Source organism: Trachurus japonicus, chromosome 10, assembly GCF_045865225.1.
Source record: "Trachurus japonicus isolate A0001 chromosome 10, Traja_1.0".
In the NCBI taxonomy this organism is placed as follows: domain Eukaryota; kingdom Metazoa; phylum Chordata; class Actinopteri; order Carangiformes; family Carangidae; genus Trachurus; species Trachurus japonicus.
In genome coordinates this window covers 23,760,914-23,780,875 of record NC_140916.1, presented here as the reverse complement: position 1 = coordinate 23,780,875, position 19,962 = coordinate 23,760,914, and the positions used below count along the sequence as shown (strand labels likewise).

At 39.9% G+C, this 19,962-nt stretch overlaps 2 protein-coding genes across 3 annotated transcripts in view; one reads left to right on the top strand and one right to left on the bottom strand.

The window, feature by feature from the left end:
- ctnna1 (catenin (cadherin-associated protein), alpha 1) overlaps nt 1–19,962 on the bottom strand; it is an 82,901-nt gene that overhangs the window by 37,595 nt on the left and 25,344 nt on the right. For both annotated transcript variants that reach the window (XM_085790205.1, XM_085790206.1), the window contains exons 8-9: nt 1,858–1,938; nt 1,443–1,595 (exon numbers count right to left, since the gene is read on the bottom strand). In XM_085790205.1, the coding sequence (XP_085646331.1) occupies nt 1,443–1,595; nt 1,858–1,938 (234 nt within the window). The remainder of the gene's footprint in view (nt 1–1,442; nt 1,596–1,857; nt 1,939–19,962) is intronic.
- Nucleotides 5,274–11,462, top strand: lrrtm2 (leucine rich repeat transmembrane neuronal 2). Its single transcript, XM_085790207.1, has 2 exons — nt 5,274–6,072; nt 6,727–11,462. Exons 1-2 carry the CDS (start codon nt 6,069–6,071, stop codon nt 8,367–8,369), a joined length of 1,647 nt encoding a protein of 548 aa, XP_085646333.1. The 5' UTR covers nt 5,274–6,068; the 3' UTR covers nt 8,370–11,462.

Sequence of the window (19,962 nt, the reverse complement as noted above, 5' to 3'; positions counted from 1 at the left end):
TATTGTGTTTTGTTATCTTAACTTGATTGTTTTCATCAGTGACTTTTTTAAAATCCTTGTTTCAGTTCACTGAACATACGTATCCTCAGTACGGCCATGGGTTAGGGTTAGGCCATAAACGATCTGAAGTACTGTATATATTTTTCCTTCGATTTCAATGTTTATATTTAACTGCCATATTGAGGTTAGTAGTCCGACACTGACTAAGACTGTCCTTTCAATGCACATGTCTTCCTTGTGAGAGGAACTCATCATATCCAACCTCATCCGAGGAAGCATTTTCTTTTAATGGCATTTATGTGTCACATGAGTAATTTTTTTACCATAGCTGTGCAGTTTCATATGATCCATCCAAGTGTTCTAAGCAAAAGTACTATGTGAGCATTAGGGAAGTCCATCAATGTCATGCTCTAGTGCCACTACTGACACTCTGGCCTTCAGGAACTACTTAAGGGTCTTCTCCCCAGTGTGGCCCCCTTTTCCCTCTGATGCTTCAACGGTTTCACCAGTAAATGCTTATGCTGCCCTGCTCTTTCTAAACTAATAGATCCAGCCACACTCATGGTCATCTGCCCATGGGGAGAAGTCACATTCAAATGTCAGCACATTAGGCTCTAACACAGGCATTCTAGAAATTGAAGGAAAGATCACTAATGAGGACAGTGTTTTGTTTTGCGTTTTTTTGTTCGTTTGTTAGCTTGTTGCTCGTCACTTTGCCGTGTGGTTGCATCTGCATCCCTGTTGCTATGTTCACAGCATGGGTGGCATAAAGAACCCTGTCATTAAAAAAAGCGCTGTTTAGATGTGAGAGCAGCTGCAGTAAGGGATAAAAAGCAGGATGCAGTAAGATTTTAAGTATCATTACAGCACACATGGAGTTGGTCAATAAGAAGTCACTCATTTATCAATCTATCTGTTGTGACAAGGATGACACTTTTTCAGAGCCAGCATTTATCCTCGAGTTGTGGGTCTTTCACAGTTTTAGTTCTGCTTAAAAAATGTGATTTGTTGCTTGCTATAACCACAAATGTGGCCTGTTGTCTGTTCACAATAGCTTCACAGCATCAGATTATAGTCAGCATTGCCTTCAATTTACAAAATGCTGCTAGACAGTGTTGTGTGTGTGCCTGTGTGTGAAAGACACACACGCACAAAGTGAAAGACAAAGACAGAAACCGCAAAAAATAATTTCACTGTTTACAGCTTTGTTTTCATTAGGGAAAAAAGATTCCAGATTGCTGTTAATCCTAAAGTTGTATCACAAGGGATTCTGTCAGAACAGAGCCACAGAGAGAAAACAGACGCTGGATGAAGACTGACGTTTACTATAATCTAAAAGTTAAAATGTCCATGACCAATGGGATCAAGGGGAAACATATGAGGTGTGTTATATTTAGGTCATATCAGATTTTGACTGTGACGTTCTCAAAATCCTACATTACCTCGATCAGCTTGTTGGCATGCTCACGGAACACCTGTGCATACTCCTTGACTTCTTTCTCGTTGCCATTCTTGGCAGCTTCAATCAGAACCAAGAGGGGAACATTGGTCTCCAGGAATGAGTCAGAGACATGGTCCATTACAGCTTTACGCAGCTGTGAAGTACAAAAAAAAACAAAAAACAAAAAAACAGCACTGTTACAATAATCCACCCCCTAGGGTATAAGTATTGACATCTTACAGTTTGCTGACCTGACTACATAGCATAACTTCCATTCATTTATCAGATAAACACACAAACTTCAACAGACAATAGCTGGTAAACTATATTAAAGAAGTTGAAGATATAATGGACAAATAATTCAGGTAGAAAAAAAAACAACCAAAAAACCAAACCAAAACAAACATAGCACAAACCTGTCTGCGAAGGTCTCTGGTCTTCTTTGTCATCCTGTCGATGGCTGTGTTCAGAGCATCACTTCTGTCCTTTCTTCCTGCCTGAAACATAAACATGAAAGAGGAGTTAGCATAGTGGCAGCAGCTTCAAACATATCCACTGTGGATACTTACGGACATTCTGCTGAGAGAAAATGGCAATGTATTGAATCAATATTCAGCTTTGTTTTTTAAATAAAACAAATGTTATGCAGATAAACGACCTGATCCATTTCTGATCCTTTTATTTATTGTAAACCATTGTGCTCTTGGTGGACCAGCTGTCAAAAGTGCCCCAGTGCTCTCTGTTAAAACACTGGAATCATTTCGCAACTCGTGGCATTGCGAGAGGACCATGGAGCACACAAACAAACAAAAGGCCAACAGTTTCAATTAATAATATACACACACTGAAAGCATGTATCAGTAAAAGGAACAGCTGCTTTGGGTTATAAAAAACAACAATAACAACAACAACTGATTTGCATCTGTATCAGTGCAATATTCCATGGGCAAATGTTAAAAGTGCTGCTGTTGTTTGCAAACTGCATTTACATCTGGAATGTAATGCCATAATTAATTCATGGACAGATAAAGAAAGGGTATCTAAATCCTGTCCAAGCCGTTTCATTACTGCAGCTCTGTTCATCAGTCAGTGTTTCCCATACATAGACCAATGTGTGGCGCAGCGCCACAGAAACAAGACCATGCGCCACAAACTGATTCCATTTTTTTCCTCTGAACACAATATCGTCGGACGGTACCTATTTGCCTTATTATTCTTAATTAATTTGCCTATCCACTTGCGTAACTAATTTTGTAGTAAGAAGTAAGTTATTTGTGTACGTCAGTAACATCCACATTTTTATGGGCCCTAGAGACAAAGAGCTGAAAAAGAGAAAGAAAAGACAGAAAGAAGAAAAGACCTGACTTCCTAACATTATTACCAAGCAAAAATACTCCAACCGTGTTTGCAGAAAGGTTGACATGCTGACAATCATGTCCGAATTTTCAAATACCTCTGTTCTCTCCTTCAACTCTTCAATCTGAGACCACTGTTTTACCACATCTCCCTTTATGGCTGTGAAACACACTCACTTGTAGACCATTTGTGGATGGACACTCTTAATAAAATGTAGCTGTACAAACATTAATTGCTGTTGACACCAATGACAGTTTATGGTAAAGCTGAAAGTATTCAAATATCTTCTCCACATTTACATTTTTCTTATCTTCAATGTGGTTAAATGTGTAATCTGTGTACAGTAACACTTTAACACCACTGGCAGTTGTCATAGTTAAGCACTAGGCAGGAGTTAAAGCTCTAACCACTGCTCCCCACTGAGAGCAGAGCGATGTTCAGTCACATTCTGCAAACTGCTCAAGCAAAAATTGAACATCTAAAACTTTCAGGAGGGGTGGAGTGAACAAGAGGACGAGAGGGTGAGAGAGAGACAGATAGATGGACGGACGGACAGATACTAGAGAATTTTAAAATTAGATGAACTGGCAAGAGAAACAAAAAAAAGGCAAAGATCCAGCTGGACTCTGGGCTGTTCATCTCCCTTATAATGCTTAAATCAACTGCGACATAACGCCATGGACGGTGGTGGCACTGACCTACCCCATCCCCCACTGCCCTTTGCCCATTGGGGGGTTGTGTACATAGTTATGGGCTGGGGAGCTCCAACGGCACTAATCCCCTGTGATTTTGTGCCGACTAGATGCGGTGGCGTGGTAGGGCTTTAGTGTGCTCTGCCCCTACTTTCTCAATCCTATTTCATTCATGCCTAGCCCATATTTCATTTCCATGCCAGAGGGTTCTAAAGCACTTCTTCAGGTGCTTATTATGGAAGCAGTTTCTCTGCGGCATCTTTTATGATACTCAAGTGAGTCTCTATCCATCTCCTTCAGGACAGATTTAGGAACATCCCTTCTCTACAAAACCACTAGTCCACTGGATTATAGAAAAATTCAAATGGAAATAAAGTATGCTCCAAAACTCAAATGATCAGTGAGCTCAGTGATATTGCTTTTTGATATTTCTGCAAGTTTAGTTAATTGGATGTCCATTTCTAATTTTAGATTTTTTTTTCTTCTTATTAAATGCTTTTTAAAACAGCTTGAATCCAGCCAGCTAACACCCATCAAAAGGAAAGAATATCCATCATGCCCCCGGAGAGTTAAGCATTTTTTCGCCATGTTTTCCACTCTCACATTGTACAGAGGAGTCCCAGTGAGACATGTAGTCTGCCACAATAAATGTGGAGAATGACAGCAGCATGCTGGTCAGCTGACCTGGAAAATCACAGCCAGACGTATGTTATGTTACACCATCTTACAGCCTGAGAATTATGTTAGAAAATTAATTAGGGGGACATATTTGGTAATAAGAATTTTCAGGTTCTTTTCATAGTTCAGTGATTTGTGATGCTAGTTTGCACTTGAGTATAAATATTTCAATTATAATGAATAATAAATAAAAAAAGTTGCAGTCACAGGGAGAATTTAATTATTTGCTTTTGTTAAGCACAACTGTAAAGGTGCAACAACAGTTATAATCCAAATCAAATAACATCACCATGAGTTAATCAAAGCAGGGGGGGGGGGTTCTGCTGAGGTCATATTCAAGTAAAAGGTGCTTAACAAAGTCGAGATATGGGGTGGATCAAATTTACAGTACAGATCCTAGAGAACGGATTAGATATGTACGGCTTTAAATTTAGTGCATTGCAATTACCTTCACATCGTCTCCTCCCACGTTAAATAATTAAGAAAAAGTCTGCATTTTCATGCAGTGCAGCACAGACATCACATTCTGTTAAGCACTCTAAAGGGTTCTCAAAAGCAACCTCCATTTAACAAAACCACAAATCATATCCATTTGCTCAATGTCAAAAAAAATATATTGTTAGCACCATTTTAGTTACTTTGATCTCACCTCATGGACCACACCATCAAGCAAGTATTCAGCCCTGTCTATTAGATTTTAAAAGCTAGCCTAATTTAACTTCTGAGCAGCTGGCCATACATCATATGGCAGTGCTCAAAAATTAAAGCACTGCACTCAGGATATGTAAATTATGAATATAAGCCAGACACCCTATGTTAGCACGGCAACAGCATACTCCTATGGCAATGCAACACACCTTTGTTCATCACTCCATGTCATCTTGAGCCACATGTTACAAACTAAATTTTGTTTTGTTGTGGTGTTTTGTTTATTTCTCAAATATATTTTCTCATATATATATATATAGCACGTAGTGTAGAACAACGGCAAGGCGAGGCTAAGATTTACAGCTGTGGTTAATTTCAACAGCAAGCTGCCGCAACACGTTCAAGATATCAATATTCCGATGGTGACGAGTCAGTGGGAGGGAAGGGGGGGGGGTGCCAGAGGGAGGTGGAGGAAGACTGAGGTGCACAAGCAGTGTGTATGAGGCAGAGAGCAAGTGACTGAGGGTGTTTGTGTGAGTGGGAGGGAAAAAGAGAGAGAGAAACAGTAGTGATGATCGACGCCAGGCTGCCACCACTCTGTAGCAGTGAGTGGCTGCAACAAAAAGCTCAGAATAACATCCCTGACTCCCTGCTCTGCTTTTTTCTCTCTCCCTGCGTCTCAGCTAGCAGACGAGGGCTCCGCTCACAGCTCTGCAGAGGCTATGCTGAGACTGAGCCGGCATCGGAAGCAGGATCTCTGGCTGCCATCAACAAGTTAGGGTTGGAAGAGCACAGCCATGAAACAGGAACGCTTGATCTTCAATTAACCATTTGAGCTGACATCATTGCGGTGGAAGGGAAACAAAAGGGTAAAAAAAAGAAAAAGAAAAAAAGGAGAGGGGGGGGGTCTGTTCACTGGAGTCGCTCTGGATGCAACTGATCAACTTAAAAAAAAAATATATCAATATTTGTTTCAAGGATCCGTGGGATGAAAGAAAAGATTCAACCCTTTCTTTGAGCTTGGATTTTAAAGGACTCTGAGCAAAACAACAGGAATAAACATAATCTTGGGACATGGAATTTCATATTTTGTTTCATTTGGGTGGACTCAGAATTGCTTTATTTCCAAAGAGGCTGATTCCTTTTGTGCTTACTCAAAAGGGTTTTTTCCCTTTGGATTTTTCTTCCATCTGGTTGCTCCAAGAGTCTGCGGAAAAGGACAGTTGAATGCAGCCTCCGATGTGCACAAAAGAATGGGTAAGTTAGCCCCTTTATAAGGCAGGTCGGGACATGAATAGGGAATACTAAGAGCAAGGGAGGCTGAGGACTAAAAGCTCTTCAGCCTAGTCTATTTACTGCAATTGTCCTTCATTTTTCCTTCTCGACTGACGCATGAGTTGTGATTATATACTTTTTAAATATCAGCAGTATTCTGTGGCAGATGTCTTGAGTGATGAAAAAAACTTGATTGTTATTTTAAGAAAGAAAGTTCAAAAATTCAAAGGATAACAGCATAACCAAGCTTCCCAAAAATGAAAAAGACACAGCATAAATGACCAATGACAGTAATCAGCAGAAATGTAGTATTTAAATTATTCAATTACAGAGCATGCAAAAAAAAAAAAAAAGACCAAATACATGCACCAAAATTGAGACCAGCTCATGATATATTTGATCATTAAATGCCAAATTAAATCCACGACGATCCATTAAACCTAAAGCTCGAAGCAGTTATGTTTGTCAAAGTTGTCGATGTAGAATTCTTAAACTGGCGTATGTATGGAGAACAGTAAGAACAGCCAAAAAAAACAAAAAAACAACACAATCACCATCATGAATTAGTAATAAGTGCTCTGCAGAGATTAGCTTTCCCGCCCCACAGTTCATTTTCTTATCTTTGAACCCACCCAGGTTTCCATTCAAGGTGGCCATTGGTGGGACCTGCACCAGCGGCTCTGTGTCTGTGTGTGATCAGCATGCTCCTCGTGTGCCTGCTGCCTCCTGCATCGTGCACAACCTGCCCTCAAAAATGCCGCTGTGAGGACCTGCAGTTCTACTGCGACACCCAGGGGCTTCAGGCACCCCCAGATGGCGTGGACAAGGGGGCCCTGGGGTTGTCACTACGCCACAATAGTATCACTGAGCTCAGCCCTGATCAGTTCTATGGATTCAGCCAGCTGACCTGGCTACATCTAGACCACAACCAGATTACCACCGTACAAGAGGATGCCTTTCAAGGGCTCTACAAACTAAAGGACCTCAACCTGAGCTCCAATCGTATCACCAAGTTGCCCAACACAACCTTCATCCACCTCATCAACCTCCAGATACTGGACCTGTCCTTCAATCAGATGACTTCATTGGAACCAGAACTTTTTCATGGACTGAGGAAGCTCCAGATACTCCATCTTCGCTCCAATTTACTTCGCACCACACCTGTTCGGGCATTCTGGGACTGCCGCAGCCTGGAATATCTGGGCCTGAGTAGCAACCGTCTACGGAGTCTGGCTCGCAATGGATTTGCTGGGCTCATTAAGCTTAAAGAGCTCCACTTGGAGCACAATCAACTGACCAAGATCAACTTGGCCCATTTCCCTCGCCTTGTTGCCCTGCAGTTTCTATATCTGCAATGGAACAAGATCAGCAACCTCACATGTGGCATGGAGTGGACCTGGACCACTTTAGAGAAGTTGGACCTCACAGGGAATGAAATTCGTGTCCTGACCGCAGATGTGTTTCAAACGCTGCCAAATTTAAAGATTTTGCTGCTGGATAACAACAAACTAAGCAGTCTGGATCCCCAAGTCATGGATATGTGGCAGTCTCTGGGCACCATTGGGCTATCCAGCAACCTTTGGGAATGTACCAAAAGGATTTGCTCTCTGGCCACTTGGCTAAGCACCTTTAAGGGAAGGTGGGAACACTCCATTCTCTGCCATAGTCCTGAATATGCCCAAGGTGAGGAGATACTTGATGCCGTTTATGGATTCCAGCTTTGCCAGAATTTTTCAGCACCAGTTGTTCAGACCATTAGTACAACCACAGACGCTACTACAGCTGCAGAGATCACAAGCTCCTTGTTTGGGATTATGCAGCCAACCCCCACACAGGACTATGCAGAGTATTTTGGGAGCTTTACCACAGTCACTACCACAACAACCACAACACAAACACCACGCACTGCTCCAACAACTACTGCTACATTCGAAGAGTCAGCTGTAACGGACGACTACGCAGCAATGGACAACACTGTTATGACTCATAGGGTTATCATTGGAACTATGGCCCTTCTATTTTCATTCTTTTTCATCATTTTTGTTGTGTATATCTCACGGAAGTGCTGCCCTCCCACCCTGCGTCGGATACGCCACTGTTCGGCTATACAGAACCGCAGACAGATGAGGACCCAGCAGCGGCAGCCTATGGCAGATCTAGCTACACAGGTACCCTATAATGAGTATGAGCCCAGCCATGAAGAAGGGGCACTCGTGATCATCAACGGCTATGGGCAGTGCAAGTGTCAGCAACTGCCTTACAAAGAGTGTGAAGTATGAACTCTTATTTATTCCTAGAGCATAGGGTTTGCCATTTGACCATTTCAGATGATACAGGGTTTGCTTTTTTGATTTTTTTTTTCCAGTTAATGTAAAAAGCATAATTTCTACAAGTGAGATTTGAGAATATGTGAGAAATGTTGAATGCTACAATGACAGAGGTTGGACATGGCAGTTTAGGGATGAGGTAGAGATAGTTACAAATTTATTTTTCTATGAATGCAACGTTGTTCATATCAGGCAAGGGGGCAATCATTTTAAACAAAAAATTGTAAACTGTGAGATTTGTCTCCACATTGTCTCTATATTCTGCAGCCCAGAGAAAATACTTAGCCAAATGGCCCTCTGCTAACAGAATACATTAAGTGGAGAAATGTGATTTATGTCTTATTTCTTTTACAAAGTAAATATTTGAAATTATGTGTCTAAATGCACCACAGACACTGTAAGCCAATCACTAAATCACTGGGGCAAATGAATTGGATCAGTTATCAGAACGTCTTTGATTTACAGTTTCATTGTTTTAGAAGTACACATTATACATAATAATACATTAAAGGAGACTGAGACCAAACTCAAACCCTGAATATGAGTGGAAAATAAGTGTCATTATTATTATTATTATTAGATTACAAATAAAACAGATCCCCTCTTGAGGAAGGAGGAACCCTAAAAATGTATCTAGTATACATTAATGGAATTACTTTTGCCAAATCAGAAATCGGTCAACTGGGCAAGCCTATAAACTTTCATCAGATCAAAGGGCTCTGAGTGTTTCCAGTTTTAGAATTTATTTGGACAGCTCACCCCACAAAAATGCTGACCTTAGTATGAGGAGGATTTTTTTGTTTTTTTAATTTTGGGTTTCTTCCAAAAAAAATTCTCACTGCAAATGCAAGTAAAAGTGTATAATGATTGAGGAGACTGTCGGAATGGTAAATTTATGTTCAATTATATAAATTGGAAAAATGACCTCTTTAATCAGACGTTAGCTCGTAATTGAAATGCTGTTTTGCAGCTGACTCTCAAATGTCGGAGATTGGGGCTCCAACCCATGAGGGCCAACTGACACAGATAGATTCTCAACCTATGAAACACTGAGCACTGGTCGCCTGTAGTTAATCTTCAATATGCTACACTGCTTAGAGAAACAAATAGATGTCCTCCTCACCTTGGGCATCACATACAAAATTATTAAATGTTCCATGATTTGTACATGGATTCCCAGCATCCAAATGCAATGCACACTGTGACCATATTATTTCCGACAAATTCACCTTGTAAGTACAGTTTGTTGATCTGCTATTGTAAACAAGGATCGATATACAGACAAGTTAGTGTGAGATGTGAGGGTTGTGAGTGAAAGGGTAATGAACAGCGCAAATGCCAGATAGGAGAGCATTTCACTCTGAAAATAAAACCTTTCTCGGTAGCCCAGGCTCTTTACTGCTTACACTCTAATCAGGACTGACAGGCTCAAGATTGAACCAATTAAGGCAAGGCAAAAATAATCTAATATTCTGTCACCCACACCAGTGATCCAGCAACATTTAGCTTGTTCAGCCACTCAAAAATAGTTCTAGTAGATTCATCCTCCACACCATACAAAATCACTGAAGCCTTTATTTTGAGACACTGTTCTTGTTAGGGATACTGAGTTGTCATTTACGGTCTTAAAATGTAGTTAGGGTGAATAATAAATATCAAAGCAGTTCCTTGGTAAGCAGTCACAAGTGACAAGTTAAACTGTGGTCAATACCCTGAAAGCAAATGGAGATTCAGTGATAAGCAAACAGCAAGCCTGGGTCAGGGCACATTTGTATGCAGCAGGGAGAGGATGTGCATTAGCATCAGACTAAAGCTGCTGCCGCAGCTCCGCACTTCTTTGTGTTCAGTTTGGTGGTGGGGGCAGGGTGAAAGAGAGAGGAATTGATGGGACGATGGAGAGGGGCAACTATGGGGTAATGTCATAGTTTATCAAAACCAATGAGCATCTCTCTGGCTAAGTAATGGTAGTGGAGAATAGAATGAAGAATATTGACTGATAGCACATTGGGCTTGAAATATACACTGACCAATAGCAGCAGCAGTTTTCCTACTAGAGAAGTGATGAGCTGCCCAGTGTTATAAAAGTAAAAATCCAAGTAAAATTCTTTACATCGGAAATCAACTTCTTCAACAATGTTAAACAAAGTCCATTCAGAAGACAGCAAGATGTTTATGAGAGCATAGCATTTTAAAAGTGAGATGTTTGGTTTTGAGCAATTAAAAAGCAGTTGGTTGGCTAGTGCCCCCTAGAGGTAGCCAGAGGGTACACTTTCTGGCTTTGTCTCACGAGAGCCTGCCAAATTTGGCTTCAAACTTCTAAATGAATGTTTGTGTCAATGTTTCTCTGCACATGCTCCTAGGATGCCTACAACATCATCTCAGAAAGCGTGTAAACCAAAAATTGTTCCACCTCACATTTTAATTAAATGGAAAAACATTTCAGACACCGATCATACTTTTTTCCAAAGCTAAGCACCTCCACTTTGTTTCTAATTTTATTTTCTTCCAGCTTCGCACTGCTTTTACTGTTGCCCTTCTAATCTGTCTTGCATGTTCAAAAGTCAAATTGAGTTGAATATTTCTTGTCATACAGTAAACATTATGGAGAACTCATCTTTGATAACACAGAAATGGGGATGTATGTGAAATTCCTATGAAGTTCTGTCAATCATTTGACATTTCACTGTTTAAGACAAAGGTTGTACTAAGTGACTGAAAATCCACAAAATTTGTAGAAATATGCATCCCTTTGCACTCTGGCTCTTTGTAAACTGTTTTTGTTTCCTCTTGTCATCCTCTAGTCCTGGTCCCCACCCTGCCTAAAAATAAAAATAGAAAAAACAAGTGAATCAATCCCCTCTCTCTTACCCAACCTCTTTGTGCAAAATGGATGCTTTTCTCTTCCCATTTTCCTTTTGTATTGTAATATGTACAATTTCATATCTGTATAGTGGATAAGATGTGCCAAACTGAAAAAAAGAAGAAAAAAAAACACCCCCTCCCCCCTCAAAACATATATTTTTTAAATAAAATGGTTATAATTTACACACTGTTTGCTAAATGATGGGTGCTCACAACATGGTTTGGTCTTTCATCACATTTTGGTTCAATGTTTAAATCCGTAGCTCAACGTTTAAGCCCAACACTTGACATACAAATAAGTATTCTGTGAAACTTCATGAAGTATGTCAATTGTGACAAATATTAATTTTCTATAATGTGTGCAGAAAAAAATTTCATCACTATAACTAAAATGATTTGTTCAAGTCCATTACTTGTCTCCCAGTAGACAGCAGTAGCTACATCGATGAGATCATCAAGTCAATGTGATTTTGAAAAAAACAATCTTTCATTGTTCCGTCGAACTCATGTTTCACTAAACCTGGAAAGACACTTTACTTATTGGATCACCCAAAACAAATGAGCAGATCAAAACTATAGTACTCTGTCAGAGAACTGGGGTCCAGAGTGTAAACAAGCAGGAAAATCCTACCTTCAGGTCAACTGATGCAGGGTTTTTACAGGTATGAATGGGAACATTCAAATAAAAGAATGATAAGTATATTTTATAATGACTTGGTTAGGTTTCAGAAACTGGTTTCAGAAAAGAGTGACAAATTAACATCAAAAAAGCACTCTAGGCACTTAGAAACCAAGATGTAACAACGCTACCTTGCAGGTGTCAAACTTATAGTATCAAAAACAGAGAAAAATTAAATCTTGATATTTTAGGAGATAAAAGCAGAACATGTTTGGACACATTTTGGCTGACTTTCTATATCAAATAATTGATTAAGTGTCTCTCCATTTCTGCTCTACTTCAAAAGCTAGGTTAGGCAGGCAATGAAAACAACACTGTGAGAAATGTCACAGACATCAACATTTAGATAGCATTTAAGATTACAAATTCAGTGCCGAGTGCTTGCACAGAGAACTAACTTAATGCTCGAATGAACTACATTTTTATGATGTCTTGCAGTATAGCAATACATTGTTTTTACATAAATCTGCATTTTTGGACAAATAGACTATTCAACACTGACATACTATCATTTTTGTTCTTTTAACTGACTAGACATTTTAGGAAATTGAAACAACATTTTCTTGATTTAGGTACTGTGAGGCAAGCAACACCTTTTATTTCAGTTGGCTGTTGAGAATATTCGTTGATTAGAAAGCCCATTGGTGTTTCAGAGCAAGGAGGTTAAAAGGACCTCTGAAATACTGGCTTGTGCATAATGTGAGGGTAATGACACAAAGTACATGCACAGGTGCAACTTTGGATTTTCAGTGTTGGCAGGCTGGATGCATATTAATAAAGATAAATTCACTAATACTACAACGTAGCAGTTTCAAAAACTGTGGCTGTGTGATATCCAGCAGGAAAGTCATTGAACCTTATCATATGCGAGTATAAATTCATGACCAAAGCATACACTTAACTTCATCTATAGAAAATGTGAAGTGTTTGTTTCAGTGAAAAGGTCTTAAGCATCTTCCCTTGGACCAATAAAAGAAACAGATCCTCACCCATGTAGAAGGAAGAAATGCCAGTTTTCTAGATGTTGCAGTCATTTAAATGAATTACAAGAGGGATAACAACATCAACATTTGCCTGGTTATCAAAGTTACTCTTCGAACAAATATTTTTGCCAGCAGACATTTTTTTTAATCAGACAAATTATAGATAACACATAATGGAGATCAATAGCAGCCTATGCACTGCTACGTGAGCCTAGCCTATCTCACTGGATAATCTGTGAAACTGCACAAAGATGTTCAAGGAGTTCACTGTGCATCAAATGAAACATTTTGAACTTCAATTTTGTTTTATTTTTGACTTGAAATTTGAAATTAACTGTTAAGTCTCTATTTTAGACTCACAACAACAAAGCTCAGGTATATGGACAGGGTAGAACTAAAGTATGTAGCCTCAAACTGCTCTATGTATCTCATCAATTTAATCTCAAACCCTCATAATGACAGAGCAACAACAGAGAGGGTTTTTCAACTTTATGAAAAAGGAGACACTGGAATTTCACATTGTCTCAGGTATTCAGACCTTTTCTGCTATGACACATGGCATTTCGCTGTGGTGCCTCCCTTTTCTCTTGGTCATCTTTGAGATATTCCCACACTTTGGCAAATTAGACTAGTCCACGTTTAGCAAATAATGCATATCTGAGCACAAATCAAGCCCTGGTATGGATATATTATGTGTGAGGCATAAAAGGCCTCAAAATGTCTGCAGCATTCAAGGTTCTTCAGTGGCCTCTAAGGCTTAAATGGAAGAAGTTTGAACCAAATAGGATTTCTATCTAGCTGGCCAGTGGTCATTTCTGACTGAACTCAAAATATAGAGATGGCAGAAACCTCCAGAGGGACATCCACATGTACAAGTTGTGTCTTAAGGAAAATAGGCATTCTGCATACTTCTCTGTCAAAACAGAGTTTTAAAGACGCTAACTATGTGATGGATATTGGTATACATGTCTCATAACTCCAATTTTACCTGCTCTTTTTTGCTGAGGCCTACAGAAAATAAGCTTCAGTAATTAACCTGCACAGTGTATCCTGGCGGGGGAGGCACTAAACTGATGAGTCTGATAGCATGGCCTTAGTAGTCTGCAGGGTTGAAGGGGTCAGAGCTCATGTATGCTTCTGATATTCCTTATGAGTCAGTGTTTCCTCTACATTAATTTAGGAGTGGTGGGCCGCCATTCCTAAATCCTAGTCGGCGCTCCTTCAGAATTTTTTTTTCTTTTTTCTTTCGAATTGTCGCAAATACACCACTGCTGCATGTCTCCACCTTCACAGCTGAGTCGTGCACTGGGTCCCGTACACGCAAGTACTAAGGTAAACTACAGATAACTATCTTGCTCAGTATCTACTGTTTGCACCTCGTCTGCACTTCGATGACGGACCACAGCGTGTTTTTCCACAGCATCATTTAACTCAGGTGACAGAATAACAACAGTCTCAGTACTAATCAGTGGTCGCTGTTGCCGGTGTGTTGTTAAAATTCACGGGTTTGATTCTCATGTCGGACGCCGCGTTCGAGTGCCCGTGGAAAAGCAAAAAAAAAAACATAGTGTCTCAGTCTGCTGGGCTTATAAATAAACAACATTGATGATTGGGGCCACGGGGCAATCGCACCAAGCACTGGCCCCTACAGCTATGAAATAGCTTATAGGCAAAAGTTTCAAATTGTGACACACAAGCTCCACCTGAAGTCAAGACAACCTATGAACGAAATTTTTAAATTATCGGATGATAACAAATATCTACAGATTTCCCTGAGGTTTCTCCATAGTTTTTGGTTCTACTATAGGTCAAAGACGTGTTGGTCAGGTGAACAGAAAACACCTGATACCAGCAGCTCAGGATATAGATGTGTTAGCCTAGTGATCCCTGTCCATGGCATAGATCTCACTGAATGTGTGCTTTAATGGGCCCCACTCCCCAAGGTCCTGAGCCAGATGTAAGGTGTAGATTATGGATGGATATTGTAAAATATTTTATCAAATATTTTACCTTTTGAATATGTAACAAACAACAACAATGACAAAGCAACAAAAATACATTTGGAAAACAGATATAAAAATGTCCATAATAATGTGCATTATGTTTAGCATTTACTTACTATTTAAAGTAACATAAATCCCATTTTACATTTAACATCAGAGCTGTGAGTGCAGTAATTTCCTGTTGCCATGGCCAGAGCCATGTCTGAAAACAAAAGGGACTTGCTACGGCTGAGTATCTGAGTGAATGTGTGTGCATGTGTTAAAACATGCATAAATGTGGTTTGCCTTCCAGTGAGACACATTTATCACAGCTCAGTTCACTGCAATTCGGTCCATCTCACCTTCAAACCAATGTAACTGTCTGGCTCAACACACCTGCAAACAGCAGATTGTAACCTCTGTCAGGGTTAGAAATAAACCCAAAGGGTAGTTTTGGTTTCTTTTTTTTTTCTTCTTTTTTTTATCATCTGTGAATGTAACAAATAAGTGTATTAGTGCTCCAAAGAGAGTGGAACAAAAGTGGACAATATATTCCTCTATTTAAAGCAGCTAGACTCAATATCTATAATCTTGTATGTGTGCATTGACAGAGAATAATCATCCAGCTCGAGATTGTTACAGCTCACAGCTTTGAGCCTTTTAATTTTTTTGGTTTACTCAATATGAATTAGACTGAGGCAGCATCACATCTGCCACGTGTCCACAAAAAGGGATAGTTGAGAGAACTTAAGTACAAGTGTGTAAAATGTATTTTTATTCATTGTTAGTGACCAATCACCGAAAACATAAAAAATAAACATTGGGCCTAAAACTGAAAGACACAAGTCGATGATTAGTCGGCAGAATGACATTTGAATATGAAAATTCTTAGTCAAGGACAATTTGTGAGGCCATGGCCTCATCATGTTCAGCTATTGTGGGGAAAGGCAGTGCATTTCATCTTCCTGCTAGAAAAGCCAATCAAAAAGCCTAGAATTCACCAGCAAGAGATCAAGGGCCACAACTGGGAAACCTTGCCTGACAGGTTGTTACTGACAGACTAGTGTTTTATGGAGGCTGTAAATATACGAAAAGCCTTGGGGACACTAAATCTTTTTCCCGTTACATTGTGGAGTGTAATTTGTTTTAATTATGCATTTAGATGAGATTACAACTAGATAAATTGAACTCTTTTCACGCTGGCCTTGCATTAGGTCTTATCCCCTTGAACCATCTTCCACTTTTAAAAAAAAAAAAAGCAGACAAACAAATGAAAGCCAATAAAATACACATGAGGTCATCATATTACATTCTCTGATACTTCCCCTACCCTATGCATGCATCCTATGTATGCCACTATCAGCTTTTTTCCAAAATATAAATGTACCACCTGTTTTTTCGAGAAGTCAAATTATTGACTTCACACTCTGGCATAATCATTTAGATCAGACCCGGCCTAAATATTTTCTCAAAAGGATATTCAGAGTAGATCCTAAGATAGTCAAGGAAACTTTAATCAGAGACTTTATTAGCAGCACGGACAAAAGATCTAGAGTTCTTAATTTCAGCCCAAGCCTGACCTGACAGGCCGGGTTCCAAGCGAGCCAAGGCAATACTAAAACTTGACGTGAGCCGACTGCCTTCCACTGATTGGCCAGAGCGTCGACACTGGAAGAGTCACGACGTCGGACACGAGAATCAAACACACTAATTTTTAAAACACACGACAGCAGCGACGACTGATCTGTACTGTTGTTATTCTTTCACACGAGTTTAATGAAGCGACGTGTTCGGTCTATCTCTCCTCCACAGCTCGTCTCCATGTCAGAACCATGGATAGCGACGCTCCTCTCTATGACACTTGTATCTTGACCAGCATTTTTGTTGTTTTTATATGGTACACAACAAGCCCCCTTGTGGCGCCAGGTGTAAGCCTGTCAAGGCTCGGGCTCAATATTGTATGAATGATCTTGGGCAAGTCGGGCTCGGGCTTCCACTCATTCAGGTTGGGTCGGCTCAGGATTTTCAGAAAAGTTCCATCCCTACTAAACCAGTAGACAACAAACAACAATCCTTGATATTTGTGAGTGATTTCACGGTGAGCTATTCTATTATAACAAAATTACATTGCTTAAATGAGATTTGCAGTGAAGGGAGTTTGAACTGATGTGCTCATCCTCCCAAAAGTCTGCCACTAAACAGCTGTTGGGATGAGTACTGTTAGGATTTCATCTATATGCTTTCCCCTTATTGATCCAGGTCATACAATAACTGGTCATTTAAAAAAAGCAATTCAGAACATGTTTTAAATCAGTGGAGCTTGGAGCATCCCTTCTTCTCCTGGACAGCAAAGGACAGAGAAGGATCAAAACCATAAATGATGAGTAAAATAAATAGCAATTATTAGTGACTGGCTGCCACAAAAAAAAAGCAATGCATGGTTAAGGATTCACTGACTTAAAATACTGATATTATGTTCTTCTCATTCTTGACATCAATTTTGACAACTCAGCAGTAGGGTTGTAATCAACTAATTCTTGGTCGACTTAAAGCAGATAACAGCGGCACGGCCGTTTCGGCTAATGCTGTGTTCAAGGCAGGCTTTTGAAACCGTAAGTTACAGCTTCAAGTCACAACTACGACTTGGTAGCGTTCCAGGTAACCCGTAGCTCGTGTTTTTACCGTCCTGTTGTCTGTGAAAGTTCCCTATAACGGCCACTCGTAACTTCCGACCCGTGAACTCGTACCAGATCGAACTGGTATGACTTCACAGGAAGGAAAAACACAAAGTACGAGTTTCCTTGAACGCACCATGAGTTAGCAGCCCCCGCCCTTGTCAGGCATCAATTGGTCCTCGTGCTACGTCACCACATTCACGCGCATCCCTTGGCTGCACACACAGCCCTTCATGCCGTTCTCTCCCCTCATTGGATAACACTTGTATCCCACAAGGAAAATTTTCTCCTCGGGTTACAGCAGAGCAGAGTGACGGAGAGACTCGTGTTTAGGCTGAAATACTTCATGTAAGTGATTGCTGACGGAAAATAGGACTATTTAGGACTTATATTAACAAAAATATTCCACTGATATCTGCTTTAAGCCCTGAAATTTCGACTAGAAATCACCTAATCGGTGTGGGGTGGCAGTGCTTGGTAACCTTGTCCGCTGGCGCGGATTAATGTACAGGCTTGCCTAGGCAGCAGCCTAGGGGCCCCACGTGTGGAGGGGCCCCTGGATTGGTCAGATTATGTTGGAAACACCTAGTCTGTGCACCCCAGTGTTATGATGAAGGAAAACCCTGGGTGTTTTTGCTCCTCATGTTCCCAGAGAACTTGTTCTACCTTTCTTGTAGCACTGCTCCCGCAGTCGGAGCCAAATTAGAGGTAATTTGGTGTGCAGTTGTTTTTAGCTTGCAATGAATGATCATTTTCTGTTGCGTTATACACAGATCCTATATTCAGGTGGGCAGGGTCCAAGATTCTTTCAGCCTAAAATGTGTTTAAAATGAGAGGCAACTTCATAGGCACCGAGGAATGGGGATAAAACAAAATTCTGTCACTCAGTGTAGATGCCGGAGGCAAAGACGGCAAGAGTTGAAGAAAAAGTGAGCTGTCGAGAGAGAAAGGGACACAAGGAGAAGATTGCTAGGACGGAGAAAATGGGAAAGAGGATTTGGCTAGGAGAAAGCAAGGAGTATGAAATGCTGAAGCACACAGTGGAAGAATATCCTGAGATACAAAAAGGCAAATGAAAAGAGAGGCAGGGGTCCCACTGCAGTGAACATGCATGTCCTTTTCATGCAGGTCCAAATGATAATGTATCACTTCAAGTTGAAAGAATTTAAATGTCAGTAGCCTAATATGTCAAAGCAACCTAGCATCAACTCCCTCAAGCTGGGAACAAGAGATGCATTATTAATAAAAAGTGGCAGAGACAATTACACTCAACACACACCATGCCAAACTGTCATGACAATATGGAATAACTGAGGTCATAATATGTGACAGTGCTGGGGCAACATTACCCTCACCAGTTCACCAGCTGAGTGGACAAGCTACGGTAGTCTCGTCTTGTTAAATGATAAGCATTAACAACCTACACAATTTCCACTTAAGGTCCAGGAACATGAAAAAAACTCTTGGTCTTACCACAGCAATCCAAAAAAATGTTTTCTGTGTAGACATTTATGTTTCATGCATCTCATAATCCATCTTCCTTTACCCAACAGCAGTTTAACCCAAGGCTATTTTTCTACTTTTCCTATCGATGTGCGCATTAATGTTGCAATATTTCTCATGAAAAAAGCAATGATAAAGAAAAGTTAAATAAAAATCCACATGACTTTTTCACTCTGAAAAAAAGGAAAGTTGTTCCACGGTCTATTAAACAGAGTGAGCTTTTTTAGCCATAATACTAATTGCTTTAATTAGTCTAATCCTTGCTCTATGTAAAATAATGGAGTGATTTTTCTCAGAGCAGATTCAAAAGTCCTTTTTTAATAATCAATTTAATTCTCTGTGTAAACATGACTACAGGTGGATCATATTTTCAGGGAAAATAATTTTACCATTGCCCTTTTTCTTCAAGTAATCTATGTTCAAGGGCCTGATTTGTTGGATTCTGTTACTTTTTCAATTCTTCAATTTGTCTTCTCTAAAAGGCTACGGCTACTGTATGTGTGCTAGAGAGCCTGTATGTGTTTCTTTTCTGTTTAGAACAGTGATCTTAGCTGATAATGGTCTTGATATAGCCTTAATTCTGCCATGGCAACAAATTTAATTTTAACTTTCAACAAGAAACTAGAAATCTGCAATCAGCCATTTTATTCACACAAAGACCTTAAGATTTCAGAACAAATACTTCTCCTGTGTCTTGTAATAAGAATAACAATACTTATGTAAAATACTTGCAATTTTACTACACTATATGCTGGGAGTTTCACAGGTTCTGACAGGGTCCAGTGCGTGCAAAAAAAAAAAAATTAGAAAAAAAGTGACCATCACTTGCTAATCTTTTCTTATTTGAACACTTTATGTATT